The following is a 27,967-nucleotide window of genomic DNA, read 5'->3' on the forward strand; positions in this document are numbered from 1 at the left end:
GCAATGGAAGTGTTAACTGCATGTGTCAGAGGACTTGGCTCCTTTTTTGGGGTTTTCCCTGTGTAGCCAGAAGGATAATTTAGCTGTGGTTTTGCACCCTGTAAAAGTCTGTCCTTTAAATTGCTTGCTGAGCACCAGCCCTCATTTATCATGTCAGCTGTGATCCCTGCAGCAGCCACAGCCTCGCTCCTTCCTGGGGACAGCCACCCCTCTCTTGGAAGGAAAACAAATCCACACTGAAATTGCTGCTGCCCTAAGTTTGCTTTTTTGCCCTGAACCCTCACAAATTACCTTTAGGGTGCTCCAGAGGGATTTTCTCTTTGTTCCATGGGTGCAGAAAATGATGCTGGCCCATAATCAGAGGTTTTGGGTCAGCCATCATGTCATACATGGCATAGGTAATATCATACCTGTCAGAACAGGGAAGCTCACAAAATGTGAAAAACACCAATCACTTGTTTTTAAAATTTTAAAAGTTTAATAGTAATAAAATGGTTATAAAAATAATAATACAGTTGGAGTAATAATAATTTGGACAATTTGAATTAGGGTAATATGAGACAATAGAAACAAAGAGTTACAGAGGTCGGGGTACCTTTTTCTGGGCAGCATAAGCCCGAAAAAGGACACCCATTAACAAAGGATTAACCTTTAAACACAATAACCTGTTGCATATTCATACATCTCATACATGAGGCATAAATTCCATTCAAACACAGGATTCTGTCTGGTCATCATCAGCTTCTTCCTCATAATCCTAACAGCATCATCCTGCCCCAGCAAGGTGGGAAGAAGTTAATTTCTCCTGATAATGGAGCAATAGATTCTCTTTCTCTGAAAGATTTAGGTGTCCCGTGTCTGCTATCTCAGTGCGAGTCCTTCCTTTAGAAAAAAAGTACCCTACACAGCATAGTTTCTATTTTAACATTTTGTTATAACCTAAAACTATATTTAACACACTGCTTAAGAGAATTAATACAGCATTACTTTCTAACACATGCAATATTCATTTTAATATTTGTGAAAAGCCAATCATAAAATGCTCATTTTTCACACAAAATAACCTAAGATTGTGCCAAATTGAGGCAAAATTGTAAAGGGACAGCTTCCCCCTCTGCACTGCTCCTTCCTGGGTGCCCACCGTGACAGCCAGGGCTGTAATTGCTGCTGCCAGCACTCACTGCAGCCATGGCCCCGCTCTGGCCTTCACACCTTTGTGTGGGGATGGCTCCCTTCCCCTCACTGCCAGCACCAGAGCTGCTGAAGAGCCAAAGAAAAGGCTCAGTTGCTTATTTCTTGTACTGATGGCTCATTTTATTCCTTGTGCTGATTCCTGCTACAGTCTCACACCCTGACTCTTCTGGGGCGCAGCTTCTGTGGGCTACTCCTGCTTGAAGGGAACAGGACCTTTCTTTGGACAGAAATTTTTTTTTCTCCTTTTTCTCTCCCAGTCCCCCTTTTAACACCTCATGATAAATCTCAAATCCTCTTATTGTTATATATATATGTATATTTAAAGGTAGTGGAGTGCATTTCTTTGGCACACGCTCCCTCCGCGGAGCCCCGAGCAGGTCGATGATGCGGCTCTGGTGCCGCTCGGCGCTTGCTTGGCCATGCCTGTGCGCGCGGGGGGGCGGGGCCTGCCCGGCGATTTTCCCGCCAGCGGCGCGCGCGGGCCGTTACCGCGTCCGCGCGCTCCCGTGAGGCGATGGTGGGTACGGGGTGGGGGGGGAGAATGGGGACCGGACCGGGGGTTTGTGTCCGTGTCCGTATCCGTATCTGTGTCCGTGTCCGTGTCTGTGCCAAGAACCTCCCGGCCCCTCACTGTGTGTGCTGTGCCTCTATTCCAGAGGAGGAGCCTGGCCCCCAGCCAGCTGGCCAAGAGGAAGGCGGGCGATGAAGATGAGGAAGAAGAGGAGGAGGACTGGCGGCCCCCGACGGTGAGCGAGGGGTGCCGGGGCGCGGCCCCGCGTGTTCCCGGCCCCGTGTGAGCCCGCCGCAGCCGGGGGCAGGGGGATGCGGGCGGCGCTGCCCGAGTCACTCCCGGTGCCTGAGCATCCCCATCCTCTGCTCATCGCGTCTGTGCTGCTCTGAAACTTTGTGTCTCGGCGTGTGGCTGGTGGAAGAACTTTAATGTGTACAGATGGTGCTTCGTGGTTGTGGAAAAACTTATCCCTGTGTGAGCCTTGAGTGCTGTGTGAAAGGAAGGGTAATGTTAAGAAAATTATTCTACAAACACCAGAGGTTTATGTCCAAAAAGGAGGCAGAGGAGTCTTTTCTGACTTTATTCTAATAAAGGGAGAGGCCATGGGGCATTCTTCTGGGATCTCTCAAAATTTTGGAGGACGTAGCCTCTTTTTTATCTTAATTTCCCGGCCGCATTTCCCTTCTCTCTTTCCCTATTGGCTGAGGTACTTGAGAGGTACAGACTCTCCAATAGGCTTGATACCAAAGATTCCTCTCTAATGATAACCCTCCCCTTTCACTTTTAATTCTTACAGAATTTAGGGGTTTTTCTTCCCCATTGTTTCTTTCATCTCTCAATGTCTAATTTCATTTATCAGCAAACCTAAAGTTTATTTGTAAAAGCAAATATCTTTTTCTATTCATCAATCAGTGGAATCCTTCCCATTGTTTCTTTTATCTCCTAGTGCTAGTTTTATCTACCAGCAGACCCACAGCTCGTTTGTAAAGACAAATCTGCCATTCCTCTCAGTAACTAGACTGTTCAAGACAGTTATTTTTGTAACAGGACAGGGGGAGGATCAGTTTCACCGATTATCTGTAAGAGACAGTAAAGACCTCGTTTAGGCATTTATAATGATACCAGCCCTAATCCTAATTTACAGTAATGTTCTAGATCATACAGGTTAAAGAGTTTTATGCAGTGTTTTCTGTGTCAGATCCATTTTTTGTGTGCCAGCAGGTGGTCGAAACCATGCCTCATGCTGAAGAGGACTGTGTTAAATCAGGAAACAGATCAACAACTTATTTATTTTCATGCTTTTCTAGGTGTTTGAAATGTAGGGTTCAGTGCAAGGCTTTCCACCTGCATAACACCAGGTGCCATGGAGCCTCTGGGGACTGATGTTGTTTGTTCCATGCTACTGACCCTTCCTTTTCTTAATTTGGTTTTTGCTTTTGAGTGGCGGGACAGCGCAAATGTTAGTGTGCACAGGTCTGCCCTTTTACAGGTTAGAAAATGGTAGTTATTTCCTTAACTAGGAGAATGCTTTAAGCTTCATGTAAATGAAACTCCAAGGTTGAGTGACCTTGCTGTGTGAGTCCTGTGGCAGTGGGGGTGAGTGATGGCTGCGTGTGCTCGGAGCTGCTCCAGTGCCTGGGCAGTGGTCTGTGTGCTTTGGTGCTTGCTGAGCGTGGCTGCAGAGCATCCTCAGAGCGTGGCTGCTGAGCATCTCTGCTCCCCCTGAGCTGTTTGGGTCTGTGCTGTGTTCCAGGGCCGGAAGAGGCAGAAGGCAGCTGCTGAGGCAGAGAGTGGGGAGTGTTACCGCTCGCCTTTCCGCAAACCCTTGGCCCCGCTGACCAACAGACCCCACTGCCTGGACAGCAGCCAGCACGTGAGTGGGGTTCTGCTGCTGCCACACACACTGCTCACCCAGCAGGGAATTCTCAGTGCTTCCATGGCTCCTTTTAAACTGGGGCTTTCTGCAGACACAAAGTCTTTTGGAGAGGCTTTTTGCCGGCTCCAGCCCTTTATTGAAGGAGCTGTGCTGAGCGAGCTTGCTGCAGTGGCAATCCTGAGTGAGGGAGTTCTGTGAGGCCCAGGTGAAGGACAGTACCCAAAGGTGTGAGTTGCTTTGGGTTAAATGCTGACTGCCTGCCCAGTTCTCTCTGGGCTTCCACTGCTGGCCTAGCTGGGTGCTTGCTGATCCAGCATGGGTGTCCCTGCACTGGTAACCCAGCTCCTTTGCAGGAAATGAGTTGCCTGACTAAATTACCAAGCAAGGGGGGGAGCAATAAGTTTTAAAGAAGTGAAAAAAGCCAGTGTATTTAGGAAGATGGGAGCTATAAAAAATCAATTTCATGTATTAGAAAACCTAAAGGAAAATAGTTTTGAAAAGTAGAAGTGGTGGAGGAAATTGTGCTGAATTGTGACTTTCTTCCTTTTGGATAGTCTTGAAAGTAGTTGGAGTTGAAGCTTGAGTAGATTAAATAGAGGGACACTGAGTACTTGGCAAAACTGAGTTCTCAAAAAATGTCCTGGACTTGCATTCTTGAGCAATCTCTGATTTCAGACTTTTGAAATGTGTTTTCTTTCTGAATTCCTAGGAGGCTTTTATCCGCAGTATTTTGTCCAAACCCTTCAAAGTCCCTATTCCAAATTATAAAGGTAAGATGAGGAGGTTTAAGGATTGTCGGTGTTGGCTGACTCGGGTAAAACAGATGATGCTTAGGCCTGTCAAATATATCTGTGGGGATTACTGTTATTTTTTGCACTGATGCATATGTTCCAGATATCCTGACTTAATTCTGAAAGAAAAATACTGCCATATTAGCAAAGTCTTCGTATTTCTTACTAGTGTTTAGTTTGGATAATCCTACATTTCAGAATTGGATTTTATAGTCTTAGTGCTATGTATTTGATGTAGTGCCAGGAGATTTTACACTGTATCACAAATACAAAAGCAAAATGAATTCCAAGCCACAAAGGTTTATCATTTAAATAATGATGCTAACAGACAGAAGGCTGTGGTGAAAAAGATTGTATGTGCCAGTTTTCTTTCTACTTGGCTTGGAGTGTTGAGCCTCAAGGTGATCTTCAAAACGAGATAGTTTTGAAGTTCAAAGCCTCAGTGAATCAGTGAAACATAAGATCTCAGAAACAAATGGGCCTGTTAATGTCCCCTGCTTCCCCTTCACCCTCCAGCTGAAAAACTCAAATGCAGAGCAACCAATTTCACTCAAACTGTAGTTATAAAAATGTCTGTAAGCAGCCACTGAATATGGAATGACAAGCCCCAGAAGAGTTTGGCAAAGCTCGCTTCTGGAGAAGTGGATTTGTCAGGAGGCTCAAACAGAACTGTAACTGGGAAAACTGCTTTCTGTGGCTGTTACCTTGCTCTCTTAATTGGGAAAAGGGGCTGTTTCTTCTGCTTTTTTTTTCTTGTTCTGTGTGCATTGCTGCCTCAGCTTGTGGTACACTCCTGTTTTGCAAGGAGCTTTAGTAAACAGTGGACAGACAGACTGATTGAATCTTTTTAGAGCAAAATCAGTCCTGGGAGCACAGTTGCCTGAGTTTTGATGGGAAAAGGGATTTTTATGTATGTTCTTGTGTTCATCTCTATTTCAAAACTGTGACATCAAATACAGTACTAGGAAAAGGGACTCATGCTTGGTTTCTGCTTTTCACATAAATTGGCTCCAAGGCCAAACATCTACTATTGCTCAGCAGAGAGAAAATAATGCCCCAGAGCAGGTAGTGACAATATGGTATTGGCTGTGGTGCTGTAGAACTCCATCACTGTTAAAGATCAGTTCCTGACCTTGCATCAAAGATACAACTCTAGCTAAGTCTGGGTTAGGTGACCCCAAAAGAGAATTTCACCCAGCATATTCTATATGTAGGAGTGTATTTGTTGGGCTGTTGAGATGTACATTCTGGAACCCTCCTTGGCTTTCAGAAAAACTAGAACCACCACCTTGTGTAAGCAGTGCCATTGCTCCTTCTTTGCCTCTGTTCCTTGGTTCTGTTTTTTCCTGCTGCAGAGCTTCCCACTGTGCTGCCAAACAACAGCCCTGCTTAGGTTTGCTGTGTGTGCACCTCCACTCCAGCACCCAATTATTTCACTGTTCCTAAGTGTGATCAGACTCTGCTGCCAGGCTCTGCTTGCTTCCAGGAAGATGTTGTTGTTTGAGCTGTGCCTTTGTTCCATTTCAGGGCCCCTGGGCTTGCGCTCCCTGGGAGTCAAACGGGCAGGAGTGAGGGGTCCTCTCCATGACCCATTTGAGGAGGGAGCTCTGGTTCTGTACGAGCCCCCCGTGCTGAGTGCCCATGACCAGCTGAAAATAGACAAGTGAGTCATCACCTGGCATGAATGCTGCAGCTCTGACCTCTTTCTGGCTGTAGGTTTATGTGCTTTTCTCCCAAATGTGTTTGAGCTGGGGTCTGAACATCAAGGGGATTTAAATTCCAAGTATTCTGCCTGAATTGGTTCAGGTATGGTTACAGTCAAAGAAGGAATGTACCCGTGCTGGATTGTTTGTGTTCTTTCACTGACTGTTCCATCTCTCATGCATCAAAAATTTAAACCTGTTGCAGGGAATGTCCATACATGCATGGAGAAGTTGCTTAGAAAATCTCATGGCTTAGTCATTAGTCAGGAAACATCAGCATCTAAGGACAAGCAAAGGGAGATGACTGTCAAATATTAGGCTGCCTACTGTTTTTTTTTTTTTCTGAAGTAGTTTCTTTTGTGCTATTGTTATAACTTAAGAAGACTGTCAAGTGGATCTTCATGGACAGAGGGAGGGGTTTCTTTCTCCAGAAATTTAGTTACGATATTGTTATAGAAACAAGAAAAACAATACTGACTTTTTAACTGTGTCTCTGAACCACATTCTGCCCTTGTTTTAACCACAGCCCACATACAGGTTTCACTGATGTTTCAGACTGTGGGCAGGTCTCTAACTTCATTCTCAAAGCTGAATGAATCCATTTTTCACTTTCTTGTGTGAAGTTGCTTTCCCTGTGCCACAGGAGAGTCCTCAGTATAGCAGTGAGATTTAACAACACCTAAACATGTGCCAAATCCTTCAATCACACTCTCTTCTTCCTTGACTGCCTCCTGCAGGGACAAGGCACCTGTCCATGTTGTGGTGGATCCTGTCCTCAGCCGTGTTTTACGACCCCATCAGAGAGAAGTAAGTTTTCCATTGGGACCTGAGGGTGTGGCTGGAGGATTTGTTCCATTTCACAAAGCCACATTTCCTCTGCTGGAGTTGTTACAGGTCTGCACAGACCTCACAGACTGACAGTCTAACAGATTCCAGTCTTTTGCAAATTCCAAGTGGAGCATTTGTTTTAAGCATCCTCTGAGAGGCCTGAATGCTGACAATACTTCCTGTCCATTTTCAAGCAAAGAGTCAGGGCTGAAAGTCCTGCTTTTACTTACCTTAAAGTCTGGAGATGTGCTGGGTGGAATTCAGTGTGAAAGGTGATGGCATATAGTTGCAATAGACTATATTGCAGCCCAGTTTTGAGTCAGGCAGGGCAAACTGTCCACCATTGTTTTACTGCTCAGCAGAATTGATTGGATCTGCAGTCCCTGAGCCAGGAAACACTGAGGCTCCAGTTTCTGGTGCCAAGGTTCCTAACAAAGTGTAGAGTAGGCTCCTGCTTCAGTGTGCTTTGTTTAGAGGCTGCCCTTGGTAGGTTGTGAGCTGTGCCTGACCTACGCAGACTTGAAATTTGATTCAGACTGCCAAAACCGTTTTATGTTGTAAATATGTGCAACATCATAACATGGCACCAGTGGCTACACCTCTCCAAATGTCTGATGTATCTTCTGGACAGCTGGAAGTTCATCCCAGGTGCAATATATTATCATTTAAGCCTGGAGGGAGCACAGATGGGAGCTGTGATTGCTGATCTTGCAGGCTGAGCAGGTAAAGCTAGATGTGTTCCTGCATGGGAGATCTTCAGATGGCAATGAAAGCATAGTAGGCTGCTCATGGCTTGTAGTTTTATCTCAGATCTGGCAGTGAACCTGTGATCTGGTGTAATTCTCATCTCTGGGTGAATAGCTGGAGGCACTCTGGTTTTGGGTAGGCTGCTGCCTGCTGGTGCTTTTGTCAAGTAATCAAAGTTATGTTGGTGTCCTAGGCACACTGTTTTTTGGCAGGTAAATGTTGGTGATAAAGCAGTTTCTGCTTTAGCCTCACTAATAAGTCTGTGCCTGCTAGGATTCCTATGCTGCTGTATTCAGCTGATGCTCCTACATAGCTGTACAGCTCTGCTCCAACTTTGTTGTGACTTTTGCCCAGATGCTGGTTCTGCAGCAAAATGCAGTCTTATAGTCAGTAATGAAGTTCAAAATTGTTCAACTGGCTTAAATTCCATTAGCCTGTTACTAAAAGTCTAAGAAAGAAAGAAAAGGACTTGAAAGTGTAGGTAGAGGTGCTCTATCTTCAAGTCCTAAGTAGTGGAGTAGAGAGGATGAATCATTGCAGGTGTGTTTAGCTTGTACATTCCCAGCACAATGCCCTGGTTTTCTTTGACTCTCTTATCATCATATGGTACAAGAACATTTTGAAGTTTGTCTCTTCCCCCCCACCCACACCTCCCCTTTATCTCTCTCAGTGGTGTGTCAGGGCCTAATGCAGGGCTGAGCTCTTCTCCCACCATGTGACATGGGTTAAAACCTCAGCCCTGTGACTTCTCTAAAGCTAAATCTGCTTTGGTCCTTGAGCCCCCAGGTGAGTCACTGCTTTTAGGCAGAAATTATGAGGGCTGATAATGGTGTTCTGGGAATTATTTGGGCAGCAGAGACAACTCTACTCACTCTGATTCTTTGAAATTACCTGATTTGGTGGTGTTAAGATGATAAACCTCTTTGAAATGATTGATGCATGTTAGTTCATGGCCAGGCTCTGTCTAATGCAGCCAAGGGTAGAAATTTCTGGGAATTCACGTTCAGAAGCTGGTTAGAATTGTACAAGAAAAATGTAGCAAGATTTTGTGCATGTTGTGAGGTATGTGTTGGCACCAGTAGTGCTGTTTCACTCCAGATGTGGCAGCATTTTAGCTGTGCCTCAGATGGTTTCCCTCTGTCTCATTAGAACACTGCATGTCCCCAGGGATGTGTGTGCTACACAGATCTGCTGTTTGCTGTGCTATCAGCCCTGTGCATTGTGGTAATGAAGTTGTCACTCTGCTGATGTCCCCATCCTGCTCTGAGAGAACAATTTTTTGGCAGGGGGTGAAATTCCTCTGGGACTGTGTGACGAGCCGGCGGATCCCTGGGAGCCACGGCTGCATCATGGCAGACGAAATGGGGCTGGGCAAAACTCTGCAGTGCATCACACTCATGTGGACGCTGCTCCGGCAAAGCCCGGACTGCAAGCCCGAAATCGAGAAAGCCCTGGTGGTGTCTCCCTCCAGCCTGGTGAGAAACTGGTACAATGAAGTAGAGAAATGGCTGGGGGGAAGGATCCAGCCACTGGCCATTGATGGAGGCTCCAAAGAAGAGATTGACCGTAAACTAGGTACAGAAATGTTTGCAGTCTGGGTGTTCGGCAGTTGGGGTCAAAGTCTTGCAGTGGAAGAAGGCTGCAGCAGCTCATGTGAACATCTCTGAGCATTCAGTGGATCTCTGCAGACTGATGACTGTCTCTCCACTAACATGTTTAGATCTTGCATGTTTGGTAATAGTTCATCTTTTGCCATGCAAATCCAGTCAGGTGTTAGGATAGTCCCGGAAATGGAGGCAGAAGGGACATGGAAATGTTAATAGTTGTGGGGAAAGGAGAATGAGTATATATGGGTGGAAGGGTTTTCCTAAATTTTAAGGCAAATGTTTTGACCATTTGACCTGTTTTCTATTAGTTTTCCTCATCCTTTTTTTTTTTTCTCTTTTCCTTTTTCCCCTTCCCATCTGCAGCTGGCTTTATGAACCAGCATGGCCGGCGAGTGCCCTCACCCATCCTGATAATCTCCTACGAGACCTTCCGACTGCACGCCGAGGTGCTGCAGAAGGGCACTGTGGGGCTGGTCATCTGTGATGAGGTATGGGGGCACCTCTAAAGGGAATCCATTCCTGCTGTTTTCTCAACATCTGGGTGAAACTGGATCTGCTTTCTTAAAGGAGAGTGGACAATGGGATACAAGACTTAGCTATGGACAGACAACACCCATTCTGGTGTTTCAGAGGCTCTCAGTAAGATGAGCCATACTGTGTGAGCCTGAGTGGGAGAGGTGTCTTCATGAAAAAAATCCAGCTGGTGGTAACTGCATCCACTTGTAGATCCATGGTGGGTCCCTACTGGGGCCCTCTCCATGTGAAATATATATCAGAAGGGAGGTCCATGCCTGTCTCTGTTGGTAGTGCCCTGGCTTGCTGGTTTTCATGCATTGGTGTGTGTCCAGCTCTGCTTTCACATGACCAAAATTGAGTTGTTTTTTCATTTTTCATTCCCTGTTTGTGGTTATAGGTAGTGAGAGCCAGAGAAGCTTTGAAGGACAAAATACAACAAGTGTCCTTTGCCTCTGTGAAACGATGAGGCTGGGACCTGGAGGGGTTGAGATATCCTCTGCTGCTGGGTAGAAGGAATTTATTAAATAGGGGTGCCACCCAGTGGTTTGGCTTTGTATTTGCCAGAGCAATGCCAAGAGGTGCTTAAAAAGAGTGAGTGTCCTCAGGAGTGTGGCTCCCATATACCTTTTATCTGTGAGCCCATGACTGCCCCTGGAATGAGGCTAGCACCTAGGGAATCTGGAAACCCATGTCCTTGGCCTTGTGGCTTATATACATTTCCAAAAAAGTGACTCACCTCTTCTGTGCAGACTGGCACTCATGAAGAGCATCTTATCATGTGTGCTTTGTCCTACCCAGCACTCAGATGCTAATAAAGTTGCTTTTCCCTGGCATGAGAAGTGGGGCCTGTGTTCAGATTACCACTGTAAGAGGTGAAGAACCTCTTTTTATTAGTGTGCAAAGGTCTGGCAGTGCTCTGTATAGGTGATCTGGGTGGTTAGTGGTCTTGACCTTGAATTAAACAATTTTACTGGTCCAGAGTTCAGTGCTGAAAACATTCCCATCTTAGACCAGGAAGCAGTTCTTAGAGCTACAAGTTATATTGTGTGATGGTTGCTGTTTTCATGGTAGGCTTTCTTGCCTGGGTGGAGCTCAGATATTCCTGGTTTGGGAAGCTTCTATTGTCTTGTTTCCTCACACAATGGCTAAAGGTTTTTCACTAGATCCTTGTCCTTGAGACAAGTTTGTTGCAACACTTACTCCACTACCAGGAATGGGAAGAGTGCTGAGATGCCTTTTATCAGTGCTGATATGGCTCTCCAAGCTGCTTCCTTACAGGGCCACTGTATTTATCAGCCTTATTCCTTTTCTGGTTTTATTTTTTTTTTTTACAGGGCCACAGACTGAAGAACTCTGAAAACCAAACTTACCAGGCTCTCAACAGCTTAAACACGCCTCGACGAGTCCTTATCTCAGGCACCCCTATTCAGAATGACCTGCTGGAGTATTTCAGCCTGGTGCACTTTGTCAATTCAGGCATCCTGGGTAAGAGATCAATGTGTGGGAGATGGGAGGCAGGGGAAGGTGCTGGCCAGGCTTCCCTCGATGCCAGCAAAAGCAACAACTGAGATATTGGTGAAAAATGATGTCAGGGGTTTGTAACTAGATGATCTCTTAAGGTCTTTTTTACTTCAAAAAACTCTGTGATTCTATGAGACTCTTTCAGTTTGTATCCAGAAAGCCTAGGTCAGGGTGCCCTGTTCTAGGGGCTGTGTGTCATCTGAGCTCTGTTTAAACAAGGTTCTAATGCAAACTACACCAGTCAAACAGTTATTTTGGAAGGGGAATCAATTAAGGTAAAATGAATATGTGAAACTGAGTGCTAATGTCAATTATTTCTTTTTTCATCTCCCATGATCATCTCAGGTTGTTGGGCATGCAGTCCAAGAGGCTTCTCATTAATTCTAGTGAATGCCCAACTCTAGTTAAACACAATTCATCAGATTCTTAGTCTTGCAGGCAGAATTTGGGCTGTGTCTTTTTCTGTTGAGCTGTTTTGCCCCCAGGAGTTCTCAAGGAAAGGATGGAATGGGCTGGTAGATGTTCTACATCTGCTTTTTCTGTGTGCTTCAATTTTGTGTAGTAATTACAGGGAGCTGATGGGATTTTCAGCTGCCCCCCTTGACCTGTACTTTGGGCAGGATTACTCTCCCTGTACTTGCAGTTCATTCTTTCTGAGATGAGGTTAATGGTGTAAGTACTGCAGCAAAGCTGCATGCACTCAGGAGGCATTTTTCTCACTTTCAGCCTGTGGCCAGTAATAAGCAACTGATTACAGATAATTTTGGAGTAGGCACAGATAATGCCTGTGCTGTTGTTTGCAAGGACAGTATCTGGGAATAAAAGTATAACTGGAATGTGAGCAAAAGCAGTATGTGTGTGACTGTTTAAGGAAAATTCTGTGACGTTTGGCTTTGCACTGTTGTTGGAGTACAAAATGGTTATCTGTTAAATTGATTTGTCTGCCTTGTGTGAGTCTTACTTGGCTAGGAAAAAAAAACAAACAATCTTATGGATGGGATGAGGGTTTGTTTTATCTGCTGGGCCCAGTGTTTGTGGTGGCTGTGGGATGCTGATCAAAGATTCTTTGGTAGTAGTTGTCACCTTTTCACTTCTGTTTTATACAGGAACTGCACAGGAATTTAAAAGACATTTTGAAATGCCCATCTTGAAAGGAAGAGATGCAGATGCAAGTGAAGCTGAGCGACACAAGGGAGAAGAGAGGCTTAAAGAGCTAATCAGTATTGTGAACAGGTGAACTTCATCCCTCTTCTCTTTGCAGAGCATTTGCCTGTAAGCCCTGCTATATTTCCAAATTACAGATGTAGCTGTAATGAATTCTCTTGCTTGTTACATCTATTCAGCAAGTGATTGTGCAAGTATTTATTGCCAAAGAAATCCACCTAGGATGGAGCTTTAGTCTGATAAATGGAACTGACATGGCACAGTCAGCTGCCATCACCTCCAGGCAGTACTCTCAGGTACTGGATTATTATGACTTCTAGGTTTCTGTTTTCTCCTGGGATCTGAATAATCAGGCATTATTCTTTTATTTATGTCATCTATAAATGTGGGCTGGATTAGACTTGAGATCCATCCGACCCAGATGTTGAGGAGCAGAAGGAGTATAAGGAATGTCACTCCATTCTGCTGTTGATTGCCCAAGTCACAGAATAACCCAGCTCACACTTAGACAGTTTTGTTGGCTCTGTAGGGCTGATAGGACAGGCTACAAGATTCAGAGATGGGACTTCTGATCCCCAAGAAGCACCTCTGTGATGTGAAGTGCTGTCTTTATCTTTGGTTGATTTGTGGTACCTGTTCAAACTTGTTTTCTCTTCATGAGTACAATCAGTTTATCCATATCTGCTGGCAATCACTCAGCTCTCTTTAAGAACTTTCTAGAAAAGACTCTTGAATTCTCAGCATTGCTGGTGTCTTCAGTTTTTTTTTCTGATTGTTTGTTGTTTTATGGGTTTTATTTCATGGTTTTAGGTTGCTTGGTTTGTTTTGGTTTTTTTAATATGATCTTCTTGTAGCCATCATGAATACAATCCTGCAGTTCACAGTAATGGTAAATTAAATTTCACACTAAGTAGAGTCACTCCATAGAGACAGTCCTGACCTTGAATCAAATCAGCTTGCAGAAGCCTAAGAAAAAGGAAAGGTTGGGAGGAGAAAAGCTTATTCTTTCTTGAGGTGCATTTATTTCTTTTTATAGTTGATGAAAAATGGATGTAAAGTTGTGTTCAGGAATGCTTGTGCCTGGCTCTGTTGAGGTCTTTGTCCTTTCCTTTATTGTGCAACAGTCATGATACACAAATAGGGAAGACAAAGCACAAAAGTAGTAACGGATGAGTCTGTTGAATTTGGTAGGAATTGCAAATGGGCCATTGATGCAAAGGCATATGGAATCATAGAGGTAAGGCTGGAAGGGCCCTGGAGAAGGCATCTAATCAGCCTTGCTCACCTAAGGTAGAAGGTGTTAGAACTGAAAACCTAAACCATCTCTTAACCTCCACCCAGCACTGAGGACCTTGCAGTTTTCCTAAGACACCTTTTCCAGGCCACTGCTGTCTTTGCAGTTAGAAAAGGCTCTTAATGTGTAACATAAATCTTCCTTACTGCAGTTTAAGCCTATTACTTTTCATCCTGCTGCTTATGGGTTCAGAGACCAGATTATTCTTTTATTTACCAGCTTTTGACTGATTTTGGGGTTGTCATATATCCCTGCTGTCTTTCTTCTATGGGTTTTGTAACATACTTTTGATGCTTCCTGGCAGAACTGGGTTTCTGCACCTCTTACTCTGGTTGCTCAGCTCAGCACTTTTTCTAGTCCATTCCACCTTTTCTGAAGTGTGGCAAAACTGCTCCATGGGGCATTTCCAGAGGCCAAAGGACATATCCTTTACTGGAATCTTGGGCCAGGCCATGACCCCATCTTGGCTGAGAATGGCTACTGAGGACTAAATGGGGAGTTGCCTGCCTGTACTTTGATTTATACCCACAGTTTGTGGTGGTTGATCCCTGTACTTGTTTGCTGTCCATGCTGCTGTGTTGTAGATCAAATTGAAAATGCTGTTGGTAGTCTGAGGGAGAGCAGAGTTTCTCTTGTGACTGAGCTCTCTCTGTGTAGGTGGCATAATGTCTGTTGACCACATGAGGAATATAGTGATAAGACAGAGTTTTATGAGTAAAAGTGATCCAAGAGTCATCCAAGCATCTGATCTTAATTTCTCTCCCTGCAGGTGTTTAATTCGAAGAACTTCAGACATCCTGTCCAAATACCTGCCAGTGAAGATTGAACAGGTGGTCTGCTGCAGGTACCAAAAAGCATCTGCTGTTTCTGGGAAATAGTGGAAGCAACAGGAAAGACTGAACAATTGCAATAAGCCCTTCAATTCTTGTGGTGACTGCTTCCCTCTAGGAATGATGTTGCAGCCATTGGCAATATATTGCTTTTCCTTCTGAAGCTACAGCCCACTATTGGTGGTTCTGCCAGCCAGCTGGTGAGCTCTGGGCAGCTGTGTAGGGCTGAGCCCTGGGCTGTGCAGTCTCTGCAAGCTTCTCTTCCAGCTCTGGAAGATAGCAATACTCTACCAGCAGCCTTGGGGGCAGTTCTAGGCTGTCTGTGCTATAGCTAGAAAAACTGAGCTGAAAGGAGCACTTTGTGTAGATGGAGCAGGGCTTTTGTTGGACTGTAGGCTGGAACTGCAGAGCTGTTTTTGTGTTTCAGACTGACACCTCTGCAGACTGAGCTGTACAAGAACTTCCTGAAGCAAGCCAAGCCAGTGGAGGAGCTGAAGGAGGGCAAAATCAGTGTTTCATCTCTCTCTTCCATCACGTCCTTGAAGAAGCTCTGTAATCGTGAGTTGTTCATATGGGTTTGGGTTTTGCACTGTTGGTGGAGCATTTTTGGGTCTCCCTTGTGCACTCTAAACAGTCTCTGAGCTCTGTTTATTCTTCAGATCCTGCTCTTATCTATGATAAATGTGTGGAAGAGGAAGAAGGATTTATTGGAGCCCTGGGCTTGTTCCCTTCTGGCTACAGCACCAAATCTGTGGAGCCCCAACTTTCAGGTATGGTGGAATGCAGCAGTACAGATGAGCTGCCTAACACAGGCAACCACAAGACTGTATTTAGCACCTTACTGAGTGCCCCTCCAGGGTCTGCAATTTGAGAATTCTGCTCTAGCTTTTTCTTTTCCTTTTTATCTAGGAAAGATGCTGGTTTTGGATTACATCCTTGCTGTTACCAAAAGCACCAGTAATGACAAAGTTGTTTTAGTGTCTAACTACACTCAGACACTGGATCTATTTGAAAAGCTCTGCCGGAGCAGAAGGTTTGTCTTTGGGTTTCACTGCTTTAATCCTGCTAGACTGTACTGTACTTGTTGCCTGTGCTGTAAAAGAACTGGCTATTCCTACACTTTCTCTCAGCAGGAACTTGTGATCTGTCTTTCAGCTCCGGTGTTCCTGAATTGGAACCAATGTAGCTTGTGCTTTGTTTGCTGAGGTCACTCAGCAGAAAATCTCTGGTCCTCTGCTAACATTTCTAAAGCCCATTTTGTTGTTACAAGGCTGATGATGACAATTTTCTCCTTTAATAGTAGTAAATGCTGTGTGTTCCAGGTATCTGTACGTGAGGCTGGACGGCACCATGTCCATTAAAAAGAGAGCGAAGATCGTGGAGCGGTTCAACAGCCCCTCGGTGAGTAGAACGTGCCAGATGTGAGCAGCTCTCCTGCCAGCTCTGAGTGCTGGCAGTAAAAGCATGGCTGCCTCTGCAGTCTAATCCAAGCTTGCCTTTTTGCAGAGCCCTGAGTTCATCTTCATGTTGAGCAGCAAAGCAGGTGGCTGTGGTTTGAACCTGATTGGGGCCAACAGGCTGGTGATGTTTGACCCCGACTGGAACCCGGCCAACGACGAGCAGGCCATGGCTCGGGTGTGGAGGGACGGCCAGAAGAAGATGTGCTACATCTACCGCCTGCTCTCGGTGAGAAAACTCCTCCCCCCTCCTCAGCATGTAGCTCTGGGTGCCAGCCTAGACTGCAGCTGCTGTGATTGGGGCCAGAAGGGAAAGAACTCTTCTGTGTTGGTGACCAGAATTGATTGGAACTTAATTGCTTCCTACCCTTAGATGTGTTGCCATGGAAAACCATGAAGGTTCTAGCTGGAGGGTCATTACTGCAGCCCTTGCTTTCTTGCAGTGGCTGGCTTCTGAGCAATAGAAACAACTGTGGTTTTGCAGATAAGATGTTCCTTTGAAGTCATTTAGGCATCTGACTTCTTTAATTTCATGGGGTGTCTGATGCAGTAGTTGCTGTTTTTCAGTCAGGCTGCAGTCTGTTTTAGTTGGGTGTACGTGTGCTTTAGAAACAGCAAATAGGTTCCTGGAATTACCAGCAGCATTTGGGATGGAGCTGCCAGTGAGCAGATGGGGTAGCTGCTCTGTAGAGGAAAACCATGAAGGAGACTGCTCTTTTCAGGCTACTCTAACACTTTGTCCAGCAGTGCCAGTAGTGATTGCTGCTTCAAAGTGTCTCCTCTGCCCTTGTTCACCTCTTGTTAGTTCAAATTGTTGGGATTTTTGTTTTGGTGGGGGTGAGGGGGAAGTTGTTGGCTAGTTTTAATGTGTGTGGTTTTTTGTTTTGTTTGGGGATTTATTGTATAAGCTTAGGCTCCCTGGTCAATTATTATTTTTACTTTGAGAAAACAGACATTCTTTGCCCATCTTTTCTTAATGGAGTTCTTCTCTGACCTTGCTGCACTTGGAAGCAGGGAGCTCCTTTGCTTTTAGAAAAAGGAAATCAGTCTGCAAATCATTACTAATTACCCCCCTCCTTGGTGTTACACTTGTTTGCAAAACAGACATTTTGCTCTTAGATTTTTGCCTTAGAAAGACAGCATGCTGGGCTTTCTGCACATCTGTTCTGGAAGCAGACATCTCCCTCCAGGCAGGATGTGATTGATCTGTGTGTGGGTGAACCAGAAAATAGTGCTGATGCTCATGTCACCCAGGGCTAGACCTTGTTTCTGCTTCTTGGGGAGATTGTAGTTGGGATTTTTTGTCAGGGAGCAGCTGTAAGTGCTTAGCTCCTTTCCCTTCCTTCCTGTCAGCACGTTTTGGTGCAGTCTGTGAGCTTTAACCATGAATGGCGGTTCTCCCTTTTCCTCATCTGTATCTCCACTGGATCCACTCCTGCACTCCTCCACTCTTTTCCACAGGGAAAGAGAAGCAGAGTTGAGTTAGATCTGCAACAAAACACATGTGGTTGGAGTGCAGCTACTAAAACTTGCCTGTCACCTGTACTGGTGAGGCACTGAGGGGTCCTGACAGCTTTGTGCCATTTGATCTGTGACACTTTCCCCATGTAGAGCTCCTTTTACACCAGTGTTCCAACTGTGCTTTATCTCTGCCTTGCCTGCAGACAGGGACCATAGAGGAGAAGATATTCCAGCGCCAGACCCACAAGAAGGCCCTGAGCAGCTGTGTGGTGGATGAGGAGCAGGATGTAGAAAGGCATTTCTCCCTTGGGGAGCTGAAGGAGCTCTTCACACTGAATGAGACCACCACCAGTGACACCCATGACAAGTGAGTATTCTGAATGACTCATGGCTGGGATAGCAGAAGTTTGGTTGTGTAATTGAGGGATCTCCCAGGCAGCAGGAGGATGTCTAGAGAGTGAGCCCCAAGTGTTTCTGCTTCTGAAGGTGTTAACCACCTAGACATGAACACTTCCTTGCTGTCCTCCCTTTTTATTATCTAGAAAAGCAGTGCTGGCTGGACCAGTGAGCAAACTACCTTGTAGCTACCTGTTTTGGAGACTGAAATACTGCAGCTAATGAAAAGAGCAAAACTGATCAGAGCTGTTCAAGGTGGAGCCTAACTTGGTCCTTCCTTAGTGCTCTCCTCCTGGTGAACAAATGCTGAACTGCTTCCGTACTAGGGCTTCTCCATTGGCTAAGAATTCATGAAGCCAGTCCAAGTGCTGTTCTGGCAATGGAAAGAATACTCTTCTCCATTGTCTCCCCTCCTCTCCCTGCCCAGAGACCTGTGGCATTACAGCCACCAGAAAGAGGACAGGAAGTGCAGGGAAAATGCTTCACTGTGAAAATTAAGACTCTTAATTCAGGCAAGAAGTGAAGAGGATTAGTTTTAAGCTGTATCAAGGCTTAGCTCGGTATAGGTATCCATTCTGCATGGCAACAGCCCTTGCTGGCCTAGCTGCTGCTGCTCTGTCTCCTTAAGTGACAGCTCAGTAGGGCATCTCCAAAACAGCCTGAACACAACCTGGTGCCTGTGGTGGGAGCCAGGATGGAGTGTTTTGGAGCATGGTGTGCTCTTTGAATTTAGGAGTCCTGATGCAATACTAATAAGGTGTTAGCAGCAGTCACTTGAGATCTGCCTTAAGGAGCATCTCACACCTTTCAAGAGAAACTCCTCCTGAACTTCCTCAGGGTCTTGCTGGACCATTTCCAAATGGTTAAACATGAAAATGGCAACAGAACCCCCCAGGTTTTCAAAATGTGTGAGTCATTCCTAACCTGTTATGCACACCAGAAGGTAGTTACCTGTTTAAATGAAATGCAGTAGTAATCCAGAACTGAAAATCCAGGGGAGTTAATGTGAATGTTCCTGGGCAGCAGTTTTGAGCAGCCCAAGGCAGAGCCAGCAGAGGAGCCTTGCCCTGATGTTGCTGTGCCCTTGGCAGGCTCAAGTGTCGGCGCTGTGTGAACGGGCACCAGGTGCGGCCCCCTCCGGAGGGCTCCGACTGCACGTCGGACCTGTCGCAGTGGCAGCACTGCGCGGACAGGCGCGGCCTGCAGGACCCCGTGCTGCGGGCGGCTTGGGACGCTGCTGTCACCTTCACCTTCCATCACCACTCCCACGAGGAGCAGCGAGGGATTCCCTGACAGGTTACTGTCCCCTGTGGGGACAAGGGCAGGCTCTGTGGCAGCCTGCCCCGCTTGGATCCCTTTCAAGGAAAGGGTGGTGGGCAGCTGTGCGTGCTGGACTCTCGTGTGGCTGTGGGATACAGAACAGCGTGGCTCTGGAGTGGCTGCAAGGCCCTTGGCAGTGTTCAGTCTGCTGCAGCAAGGGGTCCGTGGCTTTTTCTTTGCTGTTGAATTGTGTACCTGAAAAACAGCCCCTTGGGAACTGGGAATAATGGGACCTTGCATGCTTGATCACATTTAGCACTGGTTCTCCTGCCTTTGGTATTTGTGCCTTCTACTCAGCCAAATTTTGTCTTCAGGGTTAAGTTGAGCCAGGAGTTTTTTAGCACTTGATGTGCAGTCAGGTTTTTTTTTTTGACAGCTCTGGCTTACAGTTGCTGATCAAAACTTGTAGGATCTATTTTTGCTGTGAAATGTGGACCTTGCCGATTACTTGGGAAGAGGAGGATTTTGTACGGGGGAAAAAATTTTAGCTCATATGTCAAACATCTGGCCTGAAAAAGATCATGAAAGGAGTAGGAAATCAGGCTCTATTCCAGTAACTCCATTTCTAAAACTTGCTTTGTTATGGGCAGGATCCCCATATCTGGCAGTGTTTTAATGAGATCACATTACATGACAGTAATAAAATTCACTTTGGTACATTATGATTCTTTTATTATGAAAATGTTACAAAATAACAAACGATTCAAAACCTCTGTAAAATGACTGCAGACACTGGAAAAGGGCAGTATGATTGCAAATAAACAGCAAGCTATTTGGTACATAAAGAATTTTTTGGTGTAAAGTACAAATTTTCAAGTGGAAAAAGGTCAAGCCTGGGGGCTTTGTTAGCTTGTTTTCTCCTCCCTTTAGTGGAGGGAGGAGTTCCTATTTCACAGACCACAGAATGAAGAAGTTGGAAGGGATGTCAGGTGATATTGTCCAATACTTCTCCTCAAAAACAAAAGCACCTAGACCTGGTTGTCAAGGACCACAGCCTGATGGCTTTTGAGTCTCTGCCACGCTGGACATGGTTATCGGTGAGACATTAGCTGAAACAACATGAAATTGGTCACAACACCCAGTGATGTAAACAGCTGTTTGTTCAGAAGCTGATTTGATGTATGTCCCATTTATGATACTTGAAAAGATGGCAGAGTTGGATCACCTGGAAACACAGCAATTGGCCCACGTGCTCTGCTGTGTCATGGCAGGGTCACACCCCTTCTTCAAATGAACAGCAGAGTGAAAGGAACAACTCTGTACTGCTTGAGAGGGGGAAGAACCCCCACCTGTGCTGTGAAATGAGGTGGTGATGGGTTTCCCCTGCTCCTGTGTCCCTACATGACACTGATGTAGTCAGCAAAGGCCTGGGAGGAGTCCCAGGCGTCGTTGACAACGCTGCACAGGGCCCTGAGCCGCCGCAGCGCCTCCTGCGCTGTCTCTGCATCCTGGTCCAGCCAGTTCTGGAACAGGCGCAGCTGTGTGAATGGAAGCTGTCCCCCTCTCTGCTGGATGTGGCCTTCCAGCTTCTTGGTGAACTCCAGGAGCCCATCAGGTTTGATGCAGTTTGAGCTTTCCAGGGAAAGAAGAAAAAGAAAAAAATAAACATTGAGTTTAGGCTATAATTCAAGCAATTTAAATTACTGTTCCTTCTAGTAACTGCCAGTGCAGGTACCTGAGGAGGTTTCAAGGCCAGCTGCACGTTTTTTCAGCAGTACAAAATCTAAGCATTTCTCATGAAAACCAAAACTGAGTATGAAGCGCTGGAAACCTTTTTAAACCAAGGTGGTAACAACTACCAAGTTATACTCATTATCCAGACCTCTTACTACTGATTTAAGCAAACCTAGCTCTGGCCTTAAAATGTTGCAGCTGTCAACGCTCTGGACCAAGGGACCTGGCCCAACCTACAGGTCCCAGTGCAAGTGATCATTTATGTCTTCCTGCTGAGAAAATCTGAAGGGCATGTGCCAGATCTTGTTATTTCTAGGAGATTAAAAGGTCAATTCCCATGTAGAGATGTGTAAATAAATATCAAGTTGCATGCTGGATTTAAACCTTGTCAGAGGCTCAGTAACAATCAGGCTTCAAGCCTGTTGAAGGAGTGTGGCCGTGGCTGAATAAATTGTCAAGCCCTATGTACTTTGAGCTACCTGAGCCATGAGGATGTGAAGAGGGGGCAGACTCAAGCAAAGCAGCAGTTAGTATTGCAGAAATGCCACCCCCGTGTGCTTCATGAAGGTTGCTGCCTATCTGTAAGGCCATTCAGGGTCAAGAAAAGAGTAGCAGTTCTGACTGAAGACCAGTGCTGAGGAAAGGAATGCAGAGGCATTCTCAGGATGTGCCAGGAACAGTGACAGCATTCCCTTGCTATGAAGGGGCAGTGGGAACAGAGCTGTTCAAGAATAAAAGAAGGGATGTTAGTCCCAGCCTACAGCCCAGGAGGCTCCCAAGGAAGCAGCAAACCAAATCTGCTGTAACGGTGGAGCTTGACTCCTAAAGGTGAAATGTCACAAGAGGTCCTGGAGGCCCCTGAAGGGTGTATGAGCCCACTGCAGCATTCTCTGAGCTTTTCCTGGGCACACATTCTCTCCAGGAACAAAGCCATGCTCAGATTCTCCTGCTGTCACAGCCCAGTTCAGCTCTCTCCCTCCCTCCAAAACAAGGAATTCAGTGTTTAGAGAAGCAGAATACCTGACATCCAGCTGGCAGAGAGAAGAGGAGGAATCTTCAGAGAAAATGTCTGCAAGGGCAACCAGCCTGTGATTCCCTGAAAGGGTGAAATGCACTATTAGATGCAAATTGGAAACAATCTTAAAATTTAAATTGTCATAGGGCTGGGATAATAGTGCAGAAAAGCAGTCTGTAAACAAGTGAATGCAACACAAAGAGCCCACCTCTGGACCCTCAGTGTGTCCCCCTCAGTGACAGCAAGTGAGTTCATCCCCCTGAGCACAGTGTTTGAGGCAATGAGAACATTTGCTGATAGGGTACTTTGTTTCCCTAGAAAAATCATGGTTTTGTTTGAGAAGTCCAGATGCAGCTTTGTTTTAGAAATTACATGTATTCAGGTTATCCCAAGCTTCCCTGTTTTACTTTGTTAAAATAACATAAAACAATATTCTGGATCTGCAGTTAATTTCTCAAACATTTCTACTTGGCCTGTGATTCAAAAACCTATCACTTCTGTAAATTCAGTTCCAATTATTTGACACAAATCCTCCTTTACTTCTGCTCATCCCTTCAGTGGCTGCCAACAGCTGTTGAGACACAAACTGCCCAAACTTGGGCAAAATCTGTGCCTCTGAAGCAGAGGCGGTGCATCCGATGCTGGATCTGCTCCTGTTAAAGTCTGAAGCAGATCAGTGTTCAGTCAAATCTGGAGATCTGCTGGAACCTGCATTTGCTGCAGAGAAAAGCAGCCATAATTCCTGCACAGTACCTTGGTACACTGCTGAATGCAACTGAAATTCTGCCTTTAAAACTGGATCCAGTGCTCCTCATTTTGTGAACTAAATCCCAGTGTTCCTGCACAGGGTAAGTTCAGCACTGCAGTCAGCAGCTCTCAATGGTCTTTCCTGACTCCAGCCCCAGAGTTCCTGCAGAGAGCTGCCCCAGGGCCCCACAGCCACACACAGCATACACACCAAGGCGGTTCCCAGGCAGTTTGAGGCTCTTGAGTGATGAATTTCTTTTCACTGTATTGATTATTTCTGACAAAAACTCAGCAGTAGAGCTTTCAAACAGCCGGCAGAAGGAAAAGGTGATTTCTGTGAAGAAATGGATTTACAGTACATGTGAGTACTCCCTGTGCTTCAATATTCCATAACTGCATTCTGTAGCCAGCTCCAGCCCCTAATCCACGTGTAAGAACAAAGCTCCCCCAGCAGTGGATTGCATATAACAGCACTTCTGCTGTGTCAGGAGGAGAGCCACATCACACCCAGTTAAAGGCTGATGTGCTCTGCAGGTTAGAAATTGTTTTATAGCTGAGACTGCAGACACTTCCCTGCAGGATTTGCCAGCAGCTCCTCTGCTCTACTGGCACAAAGACAGGCATGTTCCCACTCTGACAACACGTGCAGATCTGCTCCAAATGTCTTTGACATTTGGCTACACCTTACACATCCAAACATTCCCCTCTTAAATGCCAGTCAGCCAAAAGCAGCCACCCACAGCACCTTTCCAAGCACCCAAGGAGCTGGCTATACCTTGTAGGCCAGAATCCTGAAGCAGAAGCAGAACTTCTTTCTGGTGCTCAGCCAGGTTCACATCATGAAAGCTCAGTTTCTTCAAATGTGGAGTACACTCTAAAAGCAAAACAAGTTCTAAGGTAAAGCACTGCACATCCTTGGGATAAGAAGATCCTGACCCAGCTACCAGCTAACACCCAGAAACTGACTTAGACTGGGTAATTTGTGCTGGATTGTGGATAATTAAAAAGGAACCATTGTGCTGTGCAGGATCATCCATGTAACACAGCACATGGGATGGTTGACACCCATTTCCTTTTCTTGGGAGACTTCAAGGATATCCACGCTAAACAGATGGACCCACCTAAGCTGCTTCATGCTAGAGGATGGAAGACCACAGCATGGAAGCTACAGTGTGTGTGCCCCAGTGATGCTGCCTATGGGTTAGAGTACCTTTGAGCACCTCCAAAAGGAGCCCCAGCTCCTGGGGGCAGGGCAGGGTGGCACTGTCAAGGGACAGCTGCTGGAGGGACTTGGACGCCTTGAGCACCGGCAGCAGGAGCGCAGCGTGCAGAGGTTCTCTGGGGAATCGGATCTCCAGCACTTCCAGGCAGCTTTCTAAGGGAAGAAAAACAGTGCAAGAGTTTGCTTTGGAGTGCCTGTCTCCAGTGTAGCTACAGCAAGCAGGAAGCCTGGATGCCCAACACCACCGTGCTTTAGGTTGGTAGAAACTGCCCATGCACCATGCCCTGCACTGAGGAGCTCTGGCATCTCAGACATGGGGCATGTCAATCACTCACAGCTCACTCCAGGATTCCTGCCAGATTATGGGGCCACCAATTTCTACTGTGCTCACCAATGCTTGAGAAAAGGTCACCCTTTAAGGCACGAGCCAGTCAGTACCTTCCCAGAGCACAGGTCTTTCCTGACCCCACTCCAAACACACTCAGGCTTTGCTCGCTGCTTTTCTGGCACTTCAAGGGCTAGTAAGGGTGATGGGAGACCTGTGAGCTGAGCACCCACTGCTGTAGCACCCAGGCTGTAATCCAAAGGCTTGGGCAGTGCTTTGCCATCTCCTGTGGTACTGTGATGATCTAAGGATGCTTTCCCTCTGCTTAAGGGGGTGTCTAAGGCTTACAGCCTCACAGTCAATGGGATAGACAAAGTGGAAGCTCCCAGTCAATATACAGATCTGGTAGGAGATGATCGCCATGGACAATCACAGGTAGCAGGTTGTGACTGGCCCTGCACAAAACTGATGTTGCAGCATGCTGGGATACAGCAATAAAACATTTTCTCCAAGATTCCAGCTCCACAGAACACCTTAGACTGGAAGGAACAAACTGCAACAGGAACTAACTCAGAAAGGTAAGGCTGTAATTGCCTAAGCACAAACCACCATAAGTGTTGAGTGAAGCCTGTACCAAGCCTTTACAGCTCTACCTGCTGCCAAGTCCTGGCCATCACTCAGAATGAGGATTCCTACCTGGGATTTCTGCCTCACTGCAGCTCGGGCTCGCCTCTGGCCTGGTGGCCTCCAGCTGGTTTTTGAGGTCGAAGCTGACGGAGAGCGTGCGGAGCTGGGGCAGGGCGCTCAGGGCGCAGCGCACGAGCTCCATGCAGGGCATGTGCGAGAACATGTCACTCACGCGGAGCACGCGGAACCGGCACTCGGGGTGTCGCGACAGGGCCCGGAGCCCGGACAGGATGCAGGAGATGTTGGCATTCAGGCCTGCAACAGCATTTGCACAGAAGAGTGTCAGCTGTGTGTGTAGGAGCTGCAGCCTGAGTCAAAGGCTAAACCCACAGACCGCTTTATCCACGCATCCTTAAGCTACGCTCTGTGCACAGGAGATGCAGATCTGGCTCTTCCCTTTGCTGTCTCTGAAAGGTGTTTAAGAACAAAACCAGGGGCTGCTCTGGGACAGAGGGATCCCATTCTCTCCCTTAAGTTCTCACACTCATTAAATCTCACCCAACACCTTTCTCAAGATGGGGCACCGATCCTCCTACAATGCCCCTTCCTGTGAAAACTAAGGCAGGGTAAGCAGTAAGCCAGACCATTAGAGTGGGGCTAGAAGGAAGTGTACTATTCACAGCACTGACCATTGTAGGACAGAACCAGGTTTTCTAAAGACACCCAGGAGCTCAGCAGGTTACTCAGAGTCCGACATGTCTCCCCAGTCAAAGGAATGGAGAACAATTCCAGTGTGGAGACACTTCGGAAGCGGTGAGCAGCTTTCAGAGAAAGGGTTGCAGCAGGTCCTCCTCTTTTCTTACAGCCAACATGGCCAGTGCATGGACATCCTGGGGAGGAACTAGTCCAGTTCTCAGTGTTCTCTCCCTCCGTGGTCCTGGTTTTGTCCAGTAACCCTGAATTATCCTCTCTAGCAACAGTAAAAACAAAATCATAGAGATCTTCTGGGTCAGCATAGTGTCCCCTGCTCCGCCTGAGGCAGCGACGTTTCCTCCCCGCTGCAGGTTTCTGCCACCTGCGTGTCTTTCGAGGAACGGGGTGACAGGACAGCTGCTGTGAGCTGGAACAAGGGGAAGAGCCCCCCTGAATGTTGGTGTGGCCACAGGGCACCTCACTGCTTGTCTCTTCACATGCTGGGTTTCGCAGGGGAGGACTTCTGGGGCCAGAGAGGACAGAGGTCATGCAAGCATCAGCCTCTTCTGGGGATCTCTTCTGGTTCTCAGCACTGCTCCCCTCCCGCTCAGCATCACAGCCCCTCTCTGCTCCCTCCTGTGCTGCCTGCTGGCTTTGCACTTTGTCCTCCTCTCTGCAAAGGCCACACGGGCTGCCGTGACAGGCGAGGGCATTTCCCGAGCGCCAAAACCCAGCGCTCATGGTGAGGATGAGGACGAGAAGAACCGTGTCAGGAACAGGCCAGGAGCACATGGACACCTGGCTGACAGAGCCGTGGTGGATCAGCCGGTGGAGGAGCAAAACCAGCGAGCGCCTGATGGACTGGTCGCAGAAGAGGAGGTGCTGGAACTTCAGGACCCGCAGGGAGGCAGCCAGGTTTTCCAGAACCTCGTGGTTGTGCTGGGCAGTGAGTTCCACGGCCCCCTGGAGCATGTTGCAGAGGGTGAGCTGGGAAACGTGCGGGGAGCTGTGCAGCAGCGGCGAGAAGTGACGGTCGTGGAGGCGCCAGTCAGAGGAAACGTCCAGGACACCATGGAGGACATTGGAGAAGAATGTTTCAAGGAACTTCTTCCTCCAGCATGTTATGCTCTGCAATTGAATAACAGAGTGTAGGATTAAAAAGTCAGCATCCATTTTTCTTGTTCTTTTTAAGTTAAATTATTGCTGTCTGCTAAACTGGTGTCCAAAACACCCCTCCTGCTAGCTCCACTGAGACCACCTCTAGTTCTCAGCATGCTTCCTCAGTGTACTCCTTGAAAACCTGAGTGAATCCCATTGCTCTCTTCATCCTCCTTCTGGCCTAACTTAAACACTCAGTGGTTTGGAGCTGGGCCATTTTATTTTGCCTGTTAAAAACCACGTCACCAGCAATTTTCTTCCAGCATCTATTTACTGGCTGTCATTAAGTTTTTTGTTAATGATTGTTTTACGATGATGAAGCAATGAAGCAGCTTCAGTTTTTCTACATAAAACCATTCTCCAAAATCACTATCTTCTCTATTTTTTCTCATGCTTTCTAAGACATCGGCATGTTTTTTTTTTTTCCCCAGGGTAGGTGTAAACATGATAGAATATACTGTTTTTATCCTCTGTTTCTGTGAGAATCTCTGAAGACAAAGATTTGCTCTTTTGGCAAACTCATTGCTGGGAGATGAAGGGTGTGGCTGTGCACTATGCTTCCTTTATAAATCCCATTTCCCAAAATGTTTGTATTACCAGGGTCATGCCTTGGTCCAGAGCTCTACGAATGCTTATAAATACGTGCCAGGAATTGCTTGGAGGCAGCCAAAAAGAAAACCTCATGGAAAACAGCAGAAACAGAGCTCCTTTGTCGAGCCCCTTCTCCCACCAGAGCGTTTCCTCACCTCCGAGTTGGGCGGCCTGGTTTTCATCACATCGTCCCACAGCTTGCGCCAGATGGGCTGTGTCGAGAGGCCTGGGGGGAAGAATCATCAACCGGGCGCTTTCACCCCTCTCCCAGTGTCGTGCTCAGAGCTCGATGGGATGTCGGGGCACAGCCCGAGCCCGTCCGGGTGTGGGACAGAGGCGGTGTCCCTGGGACGGCTCTGGCTCGGGGCTCCTCTCTCCAGCCGAGGGTCCCTGCGCTGTGGGCTCCTCCCGGGCCATCCCTCCATTCTCTCGCCCCATCACTTTGAGGGGCCCGTCCCTCCCGCCCGGGGGTGTCCCCACGAGTTCGCCGCCGTCCCCGCCGGTGTCACCTGCTCTCCGCGCGGCGTCCTCGGCCCGCTCGAGGTGGAAGATGGTGAGGAGCGGCAGGAGCCCCCGCAGGAGGTGCCCGGGCAGCGCTGCGGAGAGCCAGAGGGAGAGGGCGGCAGGGTGAGGGCAGGCCCGGGCCCCGCGCCCCGCCGCCCCGCGCCGCCTGCGCCTTACCCCAGACGTCCCGCTCCA

The 27,967-nt window shown here is 47.1% G+C and overlaps 2 protein-coding genes across 3 annotated transcripts; one reads left to right on the top strand and one right to left on the bottom strand.

Moving 5' to 3' along the window:
* The first annotated feature begins 1,657 nt into the window (after window positions 1–1,657).
* Window positions 1,658–20,004, top strand: RAD54L (RAD54 like). The gene is made up of 18 exons (XM_059478587.1): window positions 1,658–1,711; window positions 1,851–1,940; window positions 3,459–3,578; window positions 4,291–4,351; window positions 5,900–6,035; window positions 6,813–6,882; window positions 8,937–9,225; window positions 9,621–9,745; window positions 11,108–11,258; window positions 12,401–12,527; window positions 14,522–14,596; window positions 15,010–15,140; window positions 15,242–15,352; window positions 15,492–15,615; window positions 15,905–15,983; window positions 16,089–16,268; window positions 17,704–17,867; window positions 18,988–20,004. Exons 1-18 carry the CDS (start codon window positions 1,709–1,711, stop codon window positions 19,187–19,189), a joined length of 2,238 nt encoding a protein of 745 aa, XP_059334570.1. The 5' UTR covers window positions 1,658–1,708; the 3' UTR covers window positions 19,190–20,004.
* On the bottom strand, window positions 19,990–27,667 carry LRRC41 (leucine rich repeat containing 41). Of its 2 annotated transcripts, XM_059478589.1 has the most exons (8): window positions 27,424–27,667; window positions 25,516–26,647; window positions 24,896–25,141; window positions 23,863–24,027; window positions 23,428–23,526; window positions 22,864–22,986; window positions 21,911–21,986; window positions 19,990–20,788 (listed from the first exon to the last, which is right to left on the bottom strand). In XM_059478589.1, exons 1-8 carry the CDS (start codon window positions 27,448–27,450, stop codon window positions 20,554–20,556), a joined length of 2,103 nt encoding a protein of 700 aa, XP_059334572.1. In that variant the 5' UTR covers window positions 27,451–27,667; the 3' UTR covers window positions 19,990–20,553. The 2 variants fall into 2 exon arrangements, with proteins under 2 accessions (XP_059334572.1, XP_059334571.1); XM_059478588.1 differs by lacking the exon at window positions 27,424–27,667 and having other exon boundaries at window positions 25,516–26,887.
* Between the last annotated feature and the right edge of the window lie 300 nt (window positions 27,668–27,967).

Source organism: Ammospiza nelsoni, chromosome 9 (genome assembly GCF_027579445.1).
Source record: "Ammospiza nelsoni isolate bAmmNel1 chromosome 9, bAmmNel1.pri, whole genome shotgun sequence".
NCBI lineage: Eukaryota > Metazoa > Chordata > Aves > Passeriformes > Passerellidae > Ammospiza > Ammospiza nelsoni.